Below are 19,411 nucleotides of genomic sequence, written 5' to 3'. Positions count from 1 at the left end.
GGGAATTTGAACTTTGGCGCAAAGGCAAGCTCACTAACCCGCCTCTTAAGCAAGCAATGAGATATTACATATTCATAAGAATTCTTATTCCATCCTCAATCAAATTATACAAATTTTACAAAGGATAATCTATTCTAAATTAATATAATCAATGGAGAGGGGAATTTGAACTTTGGCGCAATGAGGCAAGCTCATTGGCCTGGCCTAACCCGCCTCTTAAGCAAGCAATGAGATATTACATATTCATATTCAGAATTCTTATTCCATCCTCAATCAAATAAGATACGCCCCCTTTGGTTAGGCACTGAATTGTTGATGACCAATTTGGTTGTGCATCTTCATTGTATGTTGTCTTCTTTGTTTCTTTTAGCTCATTAGGAATTACTTAAATTCTTTGGTGCTGACATGTTTATGCATGTCCTCACCATTTTTATGAGTGACATTCACCAGTAAACAGTTCATCAATAAGAGATTCTATGCATGATGGATGAATCTACGGCCGTTTGCATTACAAATGGGGATAATATGAATCTACGGCCATTCTAAGAGTTCAACTATCTGTCTAGACTATTATAATCTATATATGCCAATATTTAAACAAAAATTAAATAAAGAAAACAAATGGGTTAATTGGCAAAGACCATGCTTGGTCTGATTGTCCACCCCACCACGATGGAAGCATATATAGGTGATATCTCTTGGTTGCTAGTTTATTTTCTAAATGCATTTTTATCGGAAGGTTACAGCACTGTAATTCCATAAACAAAAATCAATATCTGCACAAAAATAAAATTTCTTACAACAACCATGTAATCTACCCTAAGCTCTAATCTCGTATCTTTTGAATTCCAACCCACCGTGCATAATCAACCCACCTGTTCCAAAATATAAAGAATCATGAGAATTGAAGAGGAAAACACAACCAACTAACATGATGAGATTCAAGGAGAACTCAGATCTTACATCAAGGACCCCAAGAATGTGTTGCCTGTTCGAACAGCAAAGCAAATTGCACTAAGTATAATCTTGTGTTGGTGTAGCAAGGGTTCTAGAATTCGTTGTTCAATTACTCCAGCGAGAACTTGGTACCTTTAAAACAAAAGGTATATCATTATGCATGTTTCCAATAGTAACAAAAATAAATTATTATCATTTCTGACTAGCCTCAACTATTTATGAGCAATAATTAAATAGTAGTGTCATTGCCAAATAAAATAATAAGTCAATGAAATAATCAAGATATCTCTTAGTCCTTCTCTTAAAGATGGGATGCATGTTTCTTTAATCCCCCTTGTCCAACCAACATCAATTATCTTGCCTGAAAAGGAATTTCCATACGGTAGACAATTGATATATAGAATTTTCTAAAGGCCAACATATATCATAGCATTGGCTCTTTTTCCCCTCAATCGAAAAAACAAAGAATTATGTACATAAAGCTAAATAATGGTAAACAAAAGATTTCCTTCTTCAAGGTGTCTTTTGCAGATCCTTACTTTGCTGCAGCACATCTTGTATCCATTTTTGGAATAATGATGAGCAGTGTCCTTTCGCATAAGTAGCTGTTCTATTTAGAGAGGTTAAAGAGTTTCTTTTTAAGACATTTTTATTCAGTCAGTCTTGAAAAGTTTACTCTTTAAAATACCAAGTTTATTCAGTCAGTCTTGAAAAGTTTACTCTTTAAAATACCAAGTTTATTCAGTCAGTCTTGAAAAGTTTGTTAATGGTCTATTCTGACAGTTCATGAAGGTTAGAGTACATAATAAATAGATTACTTAAATCTGCAGAAAACCTGTGTACCTTAGATTGCTAGAAACTGCCATATAAACTCCATAGGCTACACTAGTTGATAATATGGGAACATCCTCTGCTTCACCAGCGAAAGATTTGTCGATAGCTTTTCGTGCATTAATCAATGCATTTGTTACACCCGTACCAACCTAAAAGAAATTGAAAATTTGTAATCAGTCGTATGACACCAAACGGCTACTAGCCTACATATAACAAACTCGGAATTACATAACATCATGACACCTGTATAGCCACTACATGAGTGGGAAGCAGATTTCATATGTGCATTCTGTAATGAAAAACTTATAACACGAGACAAACACAATCTAGTAATGTACCAATACTCCCATTTCTTTCACTAAATACATATTAGAGTAGACAGCAATTGAAAATGAAATGTACTTTCAATAAAGCACACTAGAGCCTCAGAATTCATTTATAAGACTGGTTGGAGAAGCTTTTGCCTTAGTATATTATTTAGAGAAAAAAATTTACATCTCTATTATTGTTGAAAGTTGATACAAAATTCAAATCAATGGAGCTCTACCAATGGTGTAGTTTCCCTTTGCCAAAATGTATAGGTTGAAATTTAGATAAGCCAAGCTCAAACAACAGTCAAGGATTATAACGCTCAGTAAAGAATCATTTTGATAGACATATACTACAGAAGTATCCTATGTGTTCAATACAATTTGCTAGTATAGTCAGTTTATGTGGCTGAGCAAAAGTTAATATAGTTTTTCCTATCATGCTTCAGGGCTTTAAATACAATATTCTCATTAATTATATTTTCCTTGCTCATGATGTATGTTGTATAAGTGTTCCAATACAACATGCAGAAGATACTTTAGGGTTAGTATTGGAGACCCTATAATATGACAAGAATATAAAGAACCCAGGCCTGTATAGAATTGTTCATCAATGTTTTAATGGTTGATGCAATGTTAAATTAAAGCGTACATGCTCTATAATATAATGAATTAGTTACAGAGGGTTAAATAGGTATGGAAAGTATTTGGTTATTGCTGAAAATTTTCACTCACCAGAGATGCACCAGTCCCAACTGCAAATAGTTTAGCTCCATTTCTCTGAATAAAATATCAAAATACTATAAACTCCAATGCACATACCACTATTAGACATGAACGTGACTGCTAAACTGTTAGATAGCACATACCACTATTGCACCTATTCTCTGTAAGAGTGAGTAAGATGTTCCAGCCAAAGCTACCTGCAGACAGGAGTGATGACTTGTTTGTTATAGTCCTATGACAAAGTGGCAACTTAAAAGACCAAAAATAATGAAGCAAGCACTAACCTGAAAAGCATTATCAGGACACCCATAGAAGAACTTAGCAAGACGCCCCGCACTGACAGTAAGAGGAGGTCGAAGTGAAACAGTAGGAGCAGGAAGCCAAACAAGCATAAAATCGGCTATAATGGCCATCACCTGAGATTTAAAAACAAATATATTAACAGTAAGGCTGCAAAAAGGTGCAACAAATAGAAACCAGAAACCCAACAGATAAAAAGGGCAGAAATAGATAGCATGAAATGGTAAACGAAACACATCAGCTATCATCAAAATTAAGGAAAACTTCCAATTGTTACAAAGTTGAAGAAGTGCTGCAGATCTTTTGCACACCAAGCAACACAAAGTTTAACATATATGAAAGCTTATGACTAGAAAAGGAACTTTCCTTTGAGATTAAGAAGCCTTCTGAAAGTATGGGGAAGTAATCAAATGAGTAAACAAATTTAAATGATGTACATTGCACAAGGTCCTACTAGTAAAATGCAATTAAATGATAAGCAATCCCTGCAATTTATAACTCTACTTCAGAAACACAGTTGATATTGTCATTGCAAACCCATTAACAAATTCTAAGTCCAATTTCCAATTGAAGCAAACAATTTCAACCAGTCAATTAACTAAAGTTCCCACAGAGCAGGCTCAGTTTTAGAGCACAGATAGCAGAAATGCCAACCAAAAATAAATAAAAGGATCATACAAATATAAAAAGATACCTAGAATCAAGTTGCAAGGATGCAAGGAAAGAAAAACACAACAGTGGAAACTGAGGATCCTACAATCAAGCAACTCCTATTCAAAGGAAAATGACCGAAGACACGAATACCATTTAGTGATTCTGTAATTGGAAGCGCACAAATTGCACATAAGGTTGCTACCAAGAGTTGGCATTGAGCTCAATGTGCCCAATGATAGTTTTCTGCATCCATTCCAATTCACAACCCAAAACTCAACTGAAAGGCAGATTTTCCGAGTTTAACTTATTTAATTTTAATATTTATATCATATGACATATCCCAGATTCCGACAGTGTTTCTTACTGTTACACTGTCGCTCAGCCAAATTATACAAACATCACTTGTATAAGCTACTGATCTATGAAGCTGATGAAAATTACATAGTTTGTAGGCAATAGTTTTCCATTCTGCAGCACAACATAACCAAAGATCTTATTTTTATGAGAGGCGTACCACATCCGCAATAACAAAATCCAGCTCTTTGGTAAAATTTTCGCGGCGCCGCTCCAACTCTGCAGCAGTCTGAAAAGGAGCAACATGGAAAGAGCTCAGCTTACACCTAACTGTACATAGCATATACTCTCACTTGTATTTGATATTCAGAAGTTAAAAGATATCCAATGCATAACAGAGACACCATTTCCATTCAGGCGCCAAATAAGAATTGTAGATGCCAAAGTATGGATCAACGGTCAAGATTTCACCTTTTCTATAGATTAGAAGTTAGCAAGTTAGAAGAATCACAGACCTTGGTGAATATTCCAACACCACACTCTATAGCAACCTTAGTCAAGAACAAGTCATCCGCAAGCAACCGCTCCTTAAACCCATCAAACCCAAGCAGCCACCTGAACACCACCTAACTTTGTCGTTATTTGGAGGCACTACCTATCAACTTGAGGAATCTAGTGAATCTGCGTCATCTCAATAATTCAAATGTACGTTCACTAAGAGCAATGCCTCCGCAACTAGGTCGATTGACGAATCTACAATCCTTGCCTAATTTTGTGGGTAAAGGTAGTGATTAATCAGGGATAAAAGATAGGATCCTTATCCCATCTCCGAGGGAAATTAGTGCTCTCAAGGTTGGAGAATGTGATCGAGGCTGAGGATGCACAGTGGGCCAACTTAAAATGCTAGGAGAGACTTGATGAATTGGTGCTAGAATGGTCAGATAACACACGAGAAACTCAATTAGGTGTGCTTGACAGATTAGAACCTCACAGAATGCTAAAAATTCTCATAATCAGGGGTTATGCTGGACTAAAGTTTTCAGCATGGATTGGAGATCGTTTATTCTCTTCTATGGTTCGTGTATACGTAGGCAAATGTGAGCAATGTCAAAACTTACCACCACTAGGGCAGTTGCCTTCACTCAAACGGCTTTATATTGTAGAAAGTGTTGGTCCTGAGTTTTATGGAGAGAGTAGCTTGCCTTTTCCAGTACTAGAGGATCTCTAGTTTCCTTGATTCATTAGAAACACTTGGAATTATTAAATGCAAGGGATTGGTGATTTCAATTTCCAACTATAAACAAATTGGTGCATTAGACATCGACGGTGGCAAAGCGGTGGTGAAGACAAGTGGCGTTGAGTTTGAGTTATTAGAGTCCTTGCAACTTACAAATATTTCAGAGGTGAAGCTCCAAACAGGGGAATTCACCAAAGGATTAAGGAAGGTTGCAAATTTGACGATTGGCGGATGTGAGGAGTTGACATTTTCACTGAAGAATGAGGATAGAGTATTGCAACACTTGATTTCTCTTGATCGTTTGGTTATTGAAGGCAACTCTTCCCTCCTTGAAAAGATGGGAAAAGAAGCAGAGGAGTTGCTGCAATTGCAAATATTGACTTCCAAGCTTAAATATCTAGAATTATACAAGTGAGCAAGTCTTTCGAAGGTACCAGAAGGTTGCATCACCTCACGGCTCTTCAAGACCTTCACATAGTTGGATGCTCAAGTCTGGTTTCTTTTCCAGATGTTGGTCTACCTCCTTCCCTTGAAGTCATAAGGATTCGGTAGTGCGCTTCGTTGCTGTATTTTGCAATATACCAGATTCCCTCAACTATGGCTTTGTAAAAGTTTGAAATCATTAGTAGAGATGAAACAACTTTTCATGTATGATATGAATGTATGAAGTAACCTAAGTTCAATCTAGGTAAAAAGCCTTAGATGTTCAATCCACTATGGTCTTAAACCTTATTTGGTTTATGTTAAACCTTATTTGGTTTATGTTAAAACTTATTGAAAATTAGTCTATGGAGCTATGAATTAGCTTGGTTTATATGATTTCATGTTTACTTTTATTTCTAGAAAGACTATAGAAATTGGAAATACCAAAAAAAATAATCGTTAAATTTTAAACTAATAACTTTAGTTAGCCCGCCCGTTGAAAAATTCATGATTTCGCCCTTGGCTAAAATACTCCTCCGTCAAGATTAATTTGTGATCTCAATCTAATAATTGTGACTGACTTACTAAGTACGGTTTAGAACAAGCACTTAGAGCATCTCTAAGAGCCTCTTCAAATAGTAAAATATTCTCCAATAGCTTTGTCAAATCCACTCACCAAATCTGGAACGACTCCTTCACTTCAACGCATTTATTAAGCTTTGGAACAACATGAGCTGTCTTGGAATGGTGAAAGCCTACATGGGGCTGAGTGAAAAATAATGAATTATTATTTAAATATTGATTTGGTATTATTAAACCGAATTAAACAATAATGTTTGATTAAAAACAAAAAGAAAAGTCAAACATTGAATTAATTTAATTAAAGAGGTTGATGGGGTACAAAGCAGTAAAGTAGCAAACTTTACTCTTCAAATTGCCACTTACGTCAACAAACCACAATTTGTAATCAGTCATATGACACCAAACGGCTACCAGCCTACTGAAACTGTCAACCATATAACAAACTGGGAACCACATAACATTATGACACTTATAACACGAGTGGGAAGCAGATTTCATATGTGCGTTCTGCAATGAGAAACTTATAACGCGAGACAGAAGCAATCTAGTAATGTACCAATACTCCCATTTCTTTAACTAAATGCATATAATATTGTAGACAGCAATTGAAAGTGAAATGTACTTTCAATGGCAATAAAGCACACTAGAGTCTCAGAATTCATTTATAAGACTGGTTGGAGAGAAGCTTGTGCCTTTGTATATTATTCGGAGAAAAAAATTTACATCTCTATTTAGTGGAGATGCTTTCGTGTCATCATTTTTGCTTTTGCTTTCGGTGGTAGACAAAGGCATCCAAAGATGAATTGATGATGGCTGGCACCAACTCGATTTAGTGGAGATGCTTTTGTGTCATCATTGTTGTTTCTTTGCCGAGAGATTCTATTGATGATGGCTGGCACCAACCAAAAAGTCACTTTGATCGATAGAACAGAACAAACAAAAATAAAACGACCCCACCAAAAGTGAGTGCTTCTTGCAAGCATAATAATTATTTCAATCTTTTATATTTATGTTTTTATATGCCATACATACATTCATCAATGAGACTTACACATCCTAAGTAAAACTAATTTTTCACTTAATTTCTGCAGTTGTGCATCTTAATTTGTTCAGTCTGGATTTGAGGATCTCAAGCAAAATCAGATCTCAAAATTTCCATGTAAGTGCTTATTCTGAACTGAAATATCTACGTAATTATTTCATTTTGTTTTATATTTGGCCTTCCAGCGTTATTCTTGTTCCCCCAGCTAAAACTAGTTGTGCATGTTGATGTTGTTGAAGAAAACTTCCTTACTTCTTTGGCTGCTTGTGTGTCTCTTCAGTCTTAATTATCAACAAGTATGGCGGTGGGAGAGATTTTTCTTGGGGCGTTCCTTCAAGTGCTGCTCGACAGATTGGCGCCTCGCGAGATCCTCAACTACTTTGGCCTCGCAAAGGGCGTCGACAAAAAGCTGAATAAATGGAGTGATAATTTGTCTGCAATCGTAGCGGTGCTGAATGATGCGGAGGAGAAGCAACTGATAGATCATGGTGTGAAATTGTGGCTGGATGAACTCAGAGACTTGGCTTATGATGTAGATGACGTGCTGGACAAATTTGCTACTAAAATATTGAAGCGCCAGATAGAGGGACGGGATCAAGCCAGCACAAGTAAAAAGGTGCGGAGTTTATTCCCCAAACTGAAACTCAATTTCGATATGAACTCTGAGATAAAGAAGATTACAGAGCGGTTGCAAGAGATCTCTGAACGGAAAGATAAGTTTGGTTTAAAGGGCACCGGAACGTCTAGTAAAGCATGGTCAAGGCCACCAACTTCAGGTGTGCTAGGTGGACTAACCATTGTTGGAAGAGATGGAGATAAAGCAAAAATATTAGACATGTTGTCGAGAGATGAGCATAATAATGTCAACTTTCATGTTGTTGCCATTGTTGGCATGGCTGGCCTTGGGAAGACTACACTTGCTCAATTTGCATTCAACAACAACAGTGATGTCATGGAGGAGTTCGAGCCGAGGGTGTGGGTGTCTGTGTCCGATGACTTCGACATTGTAAGAGTGACGAAGGCAATTCTTGAATCAGTCACATCTCAACCCGTTAAAGTAGAGGAGTTCAGTAAAATGCAGCATGATTTGAATGAGCAGTTAAGAGGTAAAAAGTTTTTAATTGTTTTAGATGATATTTGGAACAAAGGTGATTTATATGATCTGTGGACAAGACTTCAGTCCCCTTTTAGTGTTGGAGCACAAGGAAGTAAGATAATTGTGACAACACGAGACCTAAAAGTTGCAAAGATTATGGGAGCCACCGAAGTTCATAACTTGGAGTCTGTGTCAGATGATAATTGTTTGGAAATATTTGAGCAGCATGCATTTGTGAACAATGATAGACCACCAAATTTTGAGTTGCTTCAGAAAAAAATTGCTGAAAAATGCAGTGGATTGCCCTTAGCTGCAAGAACTCTTGGTGGGCTTTTACGTCAGAATGAAATAAACGAATGGGAAGAAATATTGAACAACAAATTGTGGAATTTATCAGGTAAGAGTGACATTCTTCCGGTATTAAAGTTGAGCTATCACTATCTTCCTTCCAACTTGAAGAGGTGTTTTGCCTATTGCTCAATATTTCCAAATGACTATGAATTTGGGGAGAAGCAATTGATCCTTTTATGGATGGCAGAGGGTTTGATTCAACAACCACCAGAAGCCAATAGACAAATGGAGGATTTAGGCCACGACTATTTTCAAGAGCTATTATGTAGGTCATTATTTCAAAAGGCAAGTGAAAACAATTCACGATATGTAATGCATGACCTTGTTACTGATTTGGCACAATGGGCAGCAGGAAATACTTGTTTTAGATTGGAGGACAAGAAAGGTGATAACTTGCAATCTGTATGCTTTCGTCATTCGTCTTTCATAATTGGTCACTATGATGGAGTTCAAAAGTTTGAGGCCTATCGCGAAGTTAAACGTTTGCGAACATTCCTGCCACTTTCACTATCAGATACTCGGTGGAGTAGTCAATATCTGGCTCGTACGGTAATTTTTGATTTATTACCTCAGATGCAATACTTACGGGTGCTTTCTTTGAAGGGCTATGAAATAACTGAGCTGCCAGATTCAATTGGTAATTTGAAGTATCTGCGGTATCTTAATCTTTCTCACACACGGATAAAAAGTTTGCCTGAATCAACAACCACTCTTTTCAACTTACAGACACTGATATTGGAAGGTTGTAGTTTTTTGAAGGCGCTACCCATAAACTTGAGGAATCTAGTGAATCTGCGTCATCTCAACAACTCATTTGCAAATGCATTGAAAGCAATGCCTCCGCAACTAGGTCGGTTGACGAATCTGCAGTCTTTGCCTAATTTTGTGGTGGGTAAAGGTAGTGATGAATCAGGGATAAGAGAGATAGGATCCCTATCCCATCTCCGAGGGACATTATCGCTCTCAAGGTTGGAGAATGTGATCGATGCTGAGGATGCACGGAAGGCTGACTTAAAATCCAAGGAGAGAGTAGATGAATTGGTGCTAGAATGGTCGGATAACACACAAGAAACGCAATTAGGCGTGCTTGACAGATTAGAACCTCATAGAAAGCTTGAAAAACTCATCATCAGGGGTTATGCTGGATTAGAATTTTCAACATGGATTGGAGATCGTTTATTCTCCACTATGGTGCATGTACGCTTAGACAAATGTAAAAATTGTCAAATCTTGCCACCACTTGGGCAACTGCCTTTGCTCAAAGAACTTTATATTACAGGAATGGCTGCAGTGAAAAGTGTCGGTCCTGAGTTTTATGGAGAGAGTAGCTTGCCTTTTCCAGTACTGGAGACTCTTGAGTTTTCAGATATGCACAACTGGAAGAAATGGCTTCCTTTCGAACAAGATCAGGTTTTCCCTTGCTTGAAATTGCTTTCAATCAGAAATTGTCCTCAATTGGAGGGTAAGGTGCCCGAGAACCTTGATTCATTAGCAACACTTCAAATCATTAAATGCGAGGAATTGGTGATTTCAATTTCCAACTATAAACAAATTGGTGCATTAGACATCGACGGTTGCAAAGCGGTGGTGAAGACAAGTGGCGTTGAGTTTGAGTTATTAGAGTCCTTGAAACTTTCAAATATTTCAGAGGTGAGGTTCCAAACAGGGGAATTCACCAAAGGATTAAGGAAGGTTGCAAATTTGAGGATTGGCGGATGTGAGGAGCTGACATCTTCACTGAAGAATGAGGATAGAGTATTGCAACACTTGATTTCTCTTGATTCTTTGGTTATTGAAGGAAACTCTTCCCTCCTTGAAAAGCTGGGAAAAGAAGCAGAGGAGTTGCTGCAATTGCAAATATTGACTTGCAAGCTTAAATATCTGGAATTAAACAAGTGTGCAAGTCTTTCGAAGGTACCAGAAGGGTTGCATCACCTAACGGCTCTTCAAGACCTTCAAATAGTTGGATGCTCAAGTCTGGTTTCTTTTCCAGATGTTGGTCTGCCTCCTTCCCTTGAAGTCATAAGGATTAAGGACTCTGATTCGTTACTGTATTTCGCAAAATACCAAATTCCCCCAAATCTAAGAAGAATAGAGATAAGGAGGTGTAAAAGTTTGAAATCATTAGTAGAGAAAGAGGAGGATAGTTCTTCGTCTTCCTCTACTTCTCATATTTCTCTTGAGTCCTTGTCAATATGGGAATGTGAATCTCTAAAGTCGTTATCATTGAGAGCCCAGTTGTTTCCCAGGGCGCTTAAACGCCTTGACATATCTGATTGTGGAGAGCTGCAGTTAATAACATCCGATGGGTTCTCCCACGAAAACACTAATTATTGTCTTGAATATATTTGCATCCGTTATTGCCCAAATCTGAAATCGTTACCGGAGGGCCTATGCTACCTCACCAACCTTCAAACTTTACAGATTTATGATTGTGGGAGTCTGGTTTCCATCCCGAGCCTGAGTGGTGAGGGTTGGCCTTCGCCAACAACAACAGCCGCCTCCAGCCTGAGACGAATCAAAATTGAAAATTGCAACAAATTGGAGATGTTACAGGACATGCGCAATCTCAACTGTCTTCAGAAATTGGATATTAATTACGGTGAAGGTTTAGATTTCACTTCCTTTCCCCCCAACCTAACATCACTTACAATTAGTGGATTCAAGAATTGTAAGCCGCTGTGGGAGTTGTTGCACAGGCTCACCTCTCTTACAGGCTTGTTAATTAGTGGTGAAGACCCAAGTGTGGTGTCATTTCCACCCGACAGTTACAGGGAGATGGAGATGGAGATTCTTCTCCCCGAATCTCTCAGTAATCTCTCAATTGTGGGCTTCCCAAATCTGAAGAAACTGAGCAGCAAGGGCTTTCAATTCCTCACCTCTCTTCAATCTCTTCGACTCTGGGATTGTCCAAAGCTGGCATCTATTCCAGTGGAGGGGTTGCCTATTTCACTGAGGGAACTTGAAATCATTAGGTGTCCTCTGCTAAAAGATAAATGCCAGCCTGGAAGTAAAGGACGATACCTGCCCAAAATATCCCACATCCCCTGCATAGAGATATGGGATTAGAAGACGGTTTGAAGATGATGAGAACCCACACCGACACATGGACATGGTCAACTCCGACTCTCACTCTCCCCAGGTACTTCAAATTTCAAACATTATCAACACTTTCCCTGTACTCTTTATGGTGAGACTCCTTTTCTGTCTTATTATTTCAAAAAAATGAGTAATTTATTGATTTGCTGGTTCTGGTTCTTTCTTTATGCTTTTGTACGCTCTTGACTTCTTCAATCCCTACAATCTTCATTTTCACCAAGGCATGACCATGACACATTGAAATATGATTTTCAAATGCTATTTTGGTGTTTCAGAACTTGGTTTCTCATCCATAAGAATAAATACATGAAGTGCATTTAAGAAAGATTAGATCAAAAAATTCACATCACTTCAAGATGACCGTCTCCCATCCTGACTGGGGATTTCCCAACCTCCCATTCTGAATTGGCAGGAACGCTTTCAATATTCAGATGCTATATACAGCTTACGGAAGCAGATGTCGTGTTATGCCAGAATAGTCATCAAACTCCCATCCCTTCAAGCTTCTCAAGAAACCGCTGCAGGGGAATAGTAAACTCGTATGGCTCATGCTCTTTTTCTCTCCAGATGTTTTGCTTGCTCCTTGATTCGAGTGTGACGCCTACAATGGTATTGTCCTCTTTGCAAAAAGAGTTGAAACCATCCATTGCTACTTTCAGCAGCAATGGGAGTTAAATAGGCCCAAACTCAAATTTTCAAGAGCAGAATCCTCTTCCTTTGCAGCAGTAGGTGACAGTGGTGCAAAAAGGACTCAAAGGAAGATATTTATGATGGAGTTTCGACAGTTCTTTGGACAACCATTTGCTTTAAATATTCTGCCGATCAGAGCAAGAAGGATTGTTTTATTGGGTCATGTCAATTCACTAGGCATTTGTAAACAGTGAGAAGGAACAGCAAACAACGAAAGTTTTTTTATACAAATTTTACAAAGGATAATCTATTCTAAATTGATATAATCAATGGAGAGGGGAATTTGAACTTTGGCGCAATAAGGCAAGCTCATTGCCCTGGCCTAACCCGCCTCTTAAGCAAGCAATGAGATATTACATATTCATATACAGAATTCTTATTCCATCCTCAATCAAATAAGATATGCCCCCTTGGTTACAGCACTGTAATTCCATAAACAAAATCAATATCTGCACAAAAATAAAATTACTTACAACAACCATGTAATCTACCCTAAGCTCTAATCTCGTATCTTTTGAATTCCAACCCACCGTGCATAATCAACCCACCTGTTCCACAACATAAAGAATCATGAGAATTGAAGAGGAAAACACAACCAACATGATGAGATTCAAGGAGAACTCAGATCTTACATCAAGGACCCCAAGAATGTGTTGCCTGTTCGAACAGCAAAGCAAATTGCACTAAGTATAATCTTGTGTTGGTGTAGCAAGGGTTCTAGAATTCGTTGTTCAATTACTCCAGCGAGAACTTGGTACCTTTAAAACAAAAGGTATATCATTATGCATGTTTCCAATAGTAACAAAAATAAATTATTATCATTTCTGACTAGCCTCAACTATTTATGAGCAATAATTAAATAGTAGTGTCATTGCCAAATAAAATAATAAGTCAATGAAATAATCAAGATATCTCTTAGTCCTTCTCTTAAAGATGGGATGCATGTTTCTTTAATCCCCCTTGTCCAACCAACATCAATTATCTTGCCTGAAAAGGAATTTCCATACGGTAGACAATTGATATATAGAATTTTCTAAAGGCCAACATATATCATAGCATTGGCTCTTTTTCCCCTCAATCGAAAAAACAAAGAATTATGTACATAAAGCTAAATAATGGTAAACAAAAGATTTCCTTCTTCAAGGTGTCTTTTGCAGATCCTTACTTTGCTGCAGCACATCTTGTATCCATTTTTGGAATAATGATGAGCAGTGTCCTTTCGCATAAGTAGCTGTTCTATTTAGAGAGGTTAAAGAGTTTCTTTTTAAGACATTTTTATTCAGTCAGTCTTGAAAAGTTTACTCTTTAAAATACCAAGTTTATTCAGTCAGTCTTGAAAAGTTTACTCTTTAAAATACCAAGTTTATTCAGTCAGTCTTGAAAAGTTTGTTAATGGTCTATTCTGACAGTTCATGAAGGTTAGAGTACATAATAAATAGATTACTTAAATCTGCAGAAAACCTGTGTACCTTAGATTGCTAGAAACTGCCATATAAACTCCATAGGCTACACTAGTTGATAATATGGGAACATCCTCTGCTTCACCAGCGAAAGATTTGTCGATAGCTTTTCGTGCATTAATCAATGCATTTGTTACACCCGTACCAACCTAAAAGAAATTGAAAATTTGTAATCAGTCGTATGACACCAAACGGCTACTAGCCTACATATAACAAACTCGGAATTACATAACATCATGACACCTGTATAGCCACTACATGAGTGGGAAGCAGATTTCATATGTGCATTCTGTAATGAAAAACTTATAACACGAGACAAACACAATCTAGTAATGTACCAATACTCCCATTTCTTTCACTAAATACATATTAGAGTAGACAGCAATTGAAAATGAAATGTACTTTCAATAAAGCACACTAGAGCCTCAGAATTCATTTATAAGACTGGTTGGAGAAGCTTTTGCCTTAGTATATTATTTAGAGAAAAAAATTTACATCTCTATTATTGTTGAAAGTTGATACAAAATTCAAATCAATGGAGCTCTACCAATGGTGTAGTTTCCCTTTGCCAAAATGTATAGGTTGAAATTTAGATAAGCCAAGCTCAAACAACCAAAGGTACACTATCATTAAATTAGAAACAGTCAAGGATTATAACGCTCAGTAAAGAATCATTTTGATAGACATATACTACAGAAGTATCCTATGTGTTCAATACAATTTGCTAGTATAGTCAGTTTATGTGGCTGAGCAAAAGTTAATATAGTTTTTCCTATCATGCTTCAGGGCTTTAAATACAATATTCTCATTAATTATATTTTCCTTGCTCATGATGTATGTTGTATAAGTGTTCCAATACAACATGCAGAAGATACTTTAGGGTTAGTATTGGAGACCCTATAATATGACAAGAATATAAAGAACCCAGGCCTGTATAGAATTGTTCATCAATGTTTTAATGGTTGATGCAATGTTAAATTAAAGCGTACATGCTCTATAATATAATGAATTAGTTACAGAGGGTTAAATAGGTATGGAAAGTATTTGGTTATTGCTGAAAATTTTCACTCACCAGAGATGCACCAGTCCCAACTGCAAATAGTTTAGCTCCATTTCTCTGAATAAAATATCAAAATACTATAAACTCCAATGCACATACCACTATTAGACATGAACGTGACTGCTAAACTGTTAGATAGCACATACCACTATTGCACCTATTCTCTGTAAGAGTGAGTAAGATGTTCCAGCCAAAGCTACCTGCAGACAGGAGTGATGACTTGTTTGTTATAGTCCTATGACAAAGTGGCACTTAAAAGACCAAAAATAATGAAGCAAGCACTAACCTGAAAAGCATTATCAGGACACCCATAGAAGAACTTAGCAAGACGCCCCGCACTGACAGTAAGAGGAGGTCGAAGTGAAACAGTAGGAGCAGGAAGCCAAACAAGCATAAAATCGGCTATAATGGCCATCACCTGAGATTTAAAAACAAATATATTAACAGTAAGGCTGCAAAAAGGTGCAACAAATAGAAACCAGAAACCCAACAGATAAAAAGGGCAGAAATAGATAGCATGAAATGGTAAACGAAACACATCAGCTATCATCAAAATTAAGGAAAACTTCCAATTGTTACAAAGTTGAAGAAGTGCTGCAGATCTTTTGCACACCAAGCAACACAAAGTTTAACATATATGAAAGCTTATGACTAGAAAAGGAACTTTCCTTTGAGATTAAGAAGCCTTCTGAAAGTATGGGGAAGTAATCAAATGAGTAAACAAATTTAAATGATGTACATTGCACAAGGTCCTACTAGTAAAATGCAATTAAATGATAAGCAATCCCTGCAATTTATAACTCTACTTCAGAAACACAGTTGATATTGTCATTGCAAACCCATTAACAAATTCTAAGTCCAATTTCCAATTGAAGCAAACAATTTCAACCAGTCAATTAACTAAAGTTCCCACAGAGCAGGCTCAGTTTTAGAGCACAGATAGCAGAAATGCCAACCAAAAATAAATAAAAGGATCATACAAATATAAAAAGATACCTAGAATCAAGTTGCAAGGATGCAAGGAAAGAAAAACACAACAGTGGAAACTGAGGATCCTACAATCAAGCAACTCCTATTCAAAGGAAAATGACCGAAGACACGAATACCATTTAGTGATTCTGTAATTGGAAGCGCAAAAATTGCACATAAGGTTGCTACCAAGAGTTGGCATTGAGCTCAATGTGCCCAATGATAGTTTTCTGCATCCATTCCAATTCACAACCCAAAACTCAACTGAAAGGCAGATTTTCCGAGTTTAACTTATTTAATTTTAATATTTATATCATATGACATATCCCAGATTCCGACAGTGTTTCTTACTGTTACACTGTCGCTCAGCCCAATTATACAAACATCACTTGTATAAGCTGCTCATCTATGAAGCTGATGAAAATTACATAGTTTGTAGGCAATAGTTTTCCATTCTGCAGCACAACATAATCAAAGATCTTATTTATATGAGAGGCGTACCACATCCGCAAAAACAAAATCCAGCTCTTTGGTAAAATTTTCGCGGCGCCGCTCCAACTCTGCAGCAGTCTGAAAAAGGAGCAACATGGAAAGAGCTCAGCTTACACCTAACTGTACATAGCATATACTCTCATTTGTATTTGATATTCAGAAGTTAAAAGATATCCAATGCATAACAGAGACACCATTTCCATTGAGGCGCCAAATAAGAATTGTAGATGCCAAAGTATGGATCAACGGTTAAGATTTCACCTTTTCTATAACTTTATCAGATTAGAAGTTAGCAAATTAGAAGAATCACAGACCTTGGTGAATATTCCAACACCACACTCTATAGCAACCTTAGTCAAGAACAAGTCATCCGCAAGCAACCGCTCCTTAAACCCATCAAACCCAAGCAGCCACCTGAACACCGCCGACTTCTCCAGCTCAAAGAACCTTCTCACAATAGACCCCGGCACACGGCCCGCCTCTATCGCCGCCGCCAAGTCCTTGGGCAGGCTCTCCGACGACCGCCCCGCCTCCGCTATTGCCGCCACGGCCTCCACCTTGTTCCGCTCCCGATCCTCACCGCCTTCATCACCGCCACCGTTGTCCTGATTGTTATTGTCGTTACCTCCGCCACCTACCCCGCCGCCAGCAGGGGGCCCACCGCCATATGCGGCGGATGAGCTGGCGATGAAGGAGAAGCGGGTGAGGCGGGAGGTGGTGAATGAGAGGGAGGGAGTTGTGGTGACTTTACTGCGGGAAATGAGAGTGAGAGAGAGGCTTTTTGGGGATATAGAGAAATGCTGAGGGTTGTTTGGTGAAGAGAGAAAGAGAGTTGGTGTAGTGGAGAAGTTGGAGAAGCTGGTGACTGCTGCCATTGTTGGTTCTTGCTTGCTTGCTTTCAGTTTCTCCCTCTCTCTCTCTTTCTTTCAAGAAGCAGAGAGGGAATGTTGAAGTTAGAAGAGAAGGGGCGAGTGTGAATTTAATTCAGAGAATTGGGTTGGTGTGATTTTAGTTGGGGGAGGAAGAATGGAGTAGATGATCGATCACACAAGCCTTAACAGACTCTTCCTGCGTCTTCCTGTCCTCACATACGCTCTCGCTCTCTCTCTCTCTCTCTCTCTCTCTCTCTCCAACTGGTCTTGGTCTTCTTCGTGTTTTATTTATTTATTTTTATTTATTTTGGTTTTGATGAATGTTCTGAAGACTTTTTTTGTGGACCAAAACAAGCTAATACCAAAATGAAATTATAATTTATTCTTTGCTCAAAAGAGAATCATGCGTTGGAGTCGTTGTCATCCCATATTTATTGTGTAAACCGGGTCAAATTAGTAAGTCGATGTAAAAATTCTCTTTTGAGTAAATCCGGTTAGCATTTCTCTTGAAAGTTTATGGCACTTATTCTTTAAATAAGAAAATAAGAATAAGTATTAAATTTGGAATTTTAAAATTTCAAGTTCAATGTGTTTTCAATTAAACATTTGTTGCAATGTAGCAGCCTCAGCTAACTCTCTCAAGAATTCTCTTATAATTAGTTCAGTGTTTTTAGGCTTTGACTAAAACAGCACCAATAAAATGAGGTATGTGCACTGATGCATGACCTTTTTTTGGAAGTGTTTTTTTTTTTTTTTTTTTTGCCAGAATTGGCTATAGGCGCCGTATTGCCACTAGTGTGTATTGAGGTGGCATATTGCTCCTTCTTTTTTCTTTTTTTCTTTTTTTTTTTCTTTTTAAGGTGGCAATTGACGCAACATGACAATTGATTGGCTAAATTTTAGCATAAAACATGTAACTCTGAAATCCACTAGGAAGATATGAAGAAACCTCAAGATTTATTTGATAAACTAGATAATAGAACATAACCTAACCGCAAGTAAAATATGCTTAAATACTCCTAGAAACCTTAGAAATAACAAAGAAATTAAAATAGAAAAATAACAAAGTTTTCAAAAACTGTAAAAACTTTAAAATTGGATTTCGGGCTACTAAACTATCTTGGATGCCCGAAAAAGCCCATATATCAAGGCAAAAGCGATGAGTTTTACTCGTAATGTCGTTCCCTTCAAATTGACTAGTTTTTTTAGCTCGAAGCCCAAATCTGCAGCTTATCCGATTTGTTCTTGCACGCGCATCGCTCCAGCTCCTCTTCGATGGCTTCCGCCATCTGTTATACATCAATCCGTTCCACTTCCAAGGAACTCAACCCCGAGTTATCATCAGTATAAATTGACTCATTGTCATGGAACTCATGTAGACCCGCAACATTGAAAGTGCTCGATATACCCATAGAAGAAGGGGGATCCACGACATAGGCATTGTCGTTTTTTTCTTCATAACTTTATAGGGGCCATACTTACGCGGTTTCAGTTTGTTGTAGGTACCAACTGGGAAACGTTCTCTCCTCAAGTAAACCATCAGGGAGTCTCCTTCCTGAAACAACTTCACACGGCGTCGCTTGTCAGCAGTGGCCATAAATTTGGCGTTGGTTCTCTCTAGATTTTTCGTCACTTCTTCCCTCACAGTCTAAACTTGTTAAGCCATATTTTCAAGAACTGCACTAGTCTTCTAGGCTCTTGGAAGCTTGACCAGGTCAACCACATGCCTAGGCACCGAAGTGTAAACAATGGCAAGGGGTGATTTTCCTATGGAAGAATAAACAGCACTATTGTAAGCGAAATCCACTTGTGGCAGTGCGACATTCCATTGCTTCAGCGTGTCTGCATAAATGCTCCTAACCATGTTTTTAGGTTCTGTTGGTAACCTCAGTTTGACCATCCATCAACGGATGAGCGGTCATACTACTATTCAAGTTTGTACCATACATCCTCCGCAAGGTTATC

At 37.8% G+C, this 19,411-nt stretch overlaps 1 protein-coding gene and 1 long non-coding RNA gene across 4 annotated transcripts; one reads left to right on the top strand and one right to left on the bottom strand.

The window, feature by feature from the left end:
- Positions 1-590: 590 nt before the first annotated feature.
- On the bottom strand, positions 591-17,712 carry LOC117617392 (protein RETICULATA-RELATED 4, chloroplastic-like). 2 transcript variants are annotated; one of them, XM_034346746.1, is made up of 9 exons: positions 16,989-17,712; positions 4,589-4,688; positions 4,294-4,362; positions 3,110-3,241; positions 2,969-3,022; positions 2,835-2,879; positions 1,801-1,940; positions 964-1,089; positions 591-875 (listed from the first exon to the last, which is right to left on the bottom strand). In XM_034346746.1, exons 1-9 carry the CDS (start codon positions 17,447-17,449, stop codon positions 827-829), a joined length of 1,176 nt encoding a protein of 391 aa, XP_034202637.1. In that variant the 5' UTR covers positions 17,450-17,712; the 3' UTR covers positions 591-826. The 2 variants fall into 2 exon arrangements, with proteins under 2 accessions (XP_034202637.1, XP_034202636.1); XM_034346745.1 differs by lacking the exons at positions 591-875; positions 964-1,089; positions 1,801-1,940; ... (3 more) ...; positions 4,294-4,362; positions 4,589-4,688 and adding exons at positions 12,952-13,141; positions 13,226-13,351; positions 14,063-14,202; ... (2 more) ...; positions 15,400-15,531; positions 16,584-16,652 and having other exon boundaries at positions 16,889-17,712.
- LOC117617393 lies at positions 11,543-12,881 on the top strand. Of its 2 annotated transcripts, none has more exons than XR_004584334.1 (2): positions 11,543-11,994; positions 12,316-12,881. It is a non-coding gene; the product is annotated as an uncharacterized LOC117617393 (long non-coding RNA). The 2 variants fall into 2 exon arrangements; XR_004584333.1 differs by having other exon boundaries at positions 12,179-12,881.
- Positions 17,713-19,411: the final 1,699 nt, after the last annotated feature.

This window comes from Prunus dulcis, chromosome 2, assembly GCF_902201215.1.
Source record: "Prunus dulcis chromosome 2, ALMONDv2, whole genome shotgun sequence".
Classification (NCBI taxonomy): Eukaryota; Viridiplantae; Streptophyta; class Magnoliopsida; order Rosales; family Rosaceae; genus Prunus; species Prunus dulcis.
Note: the sequence above shows the minus strand (reverse complement) of the source record. Positions and strands in the feature narration are given on the sequence as shown.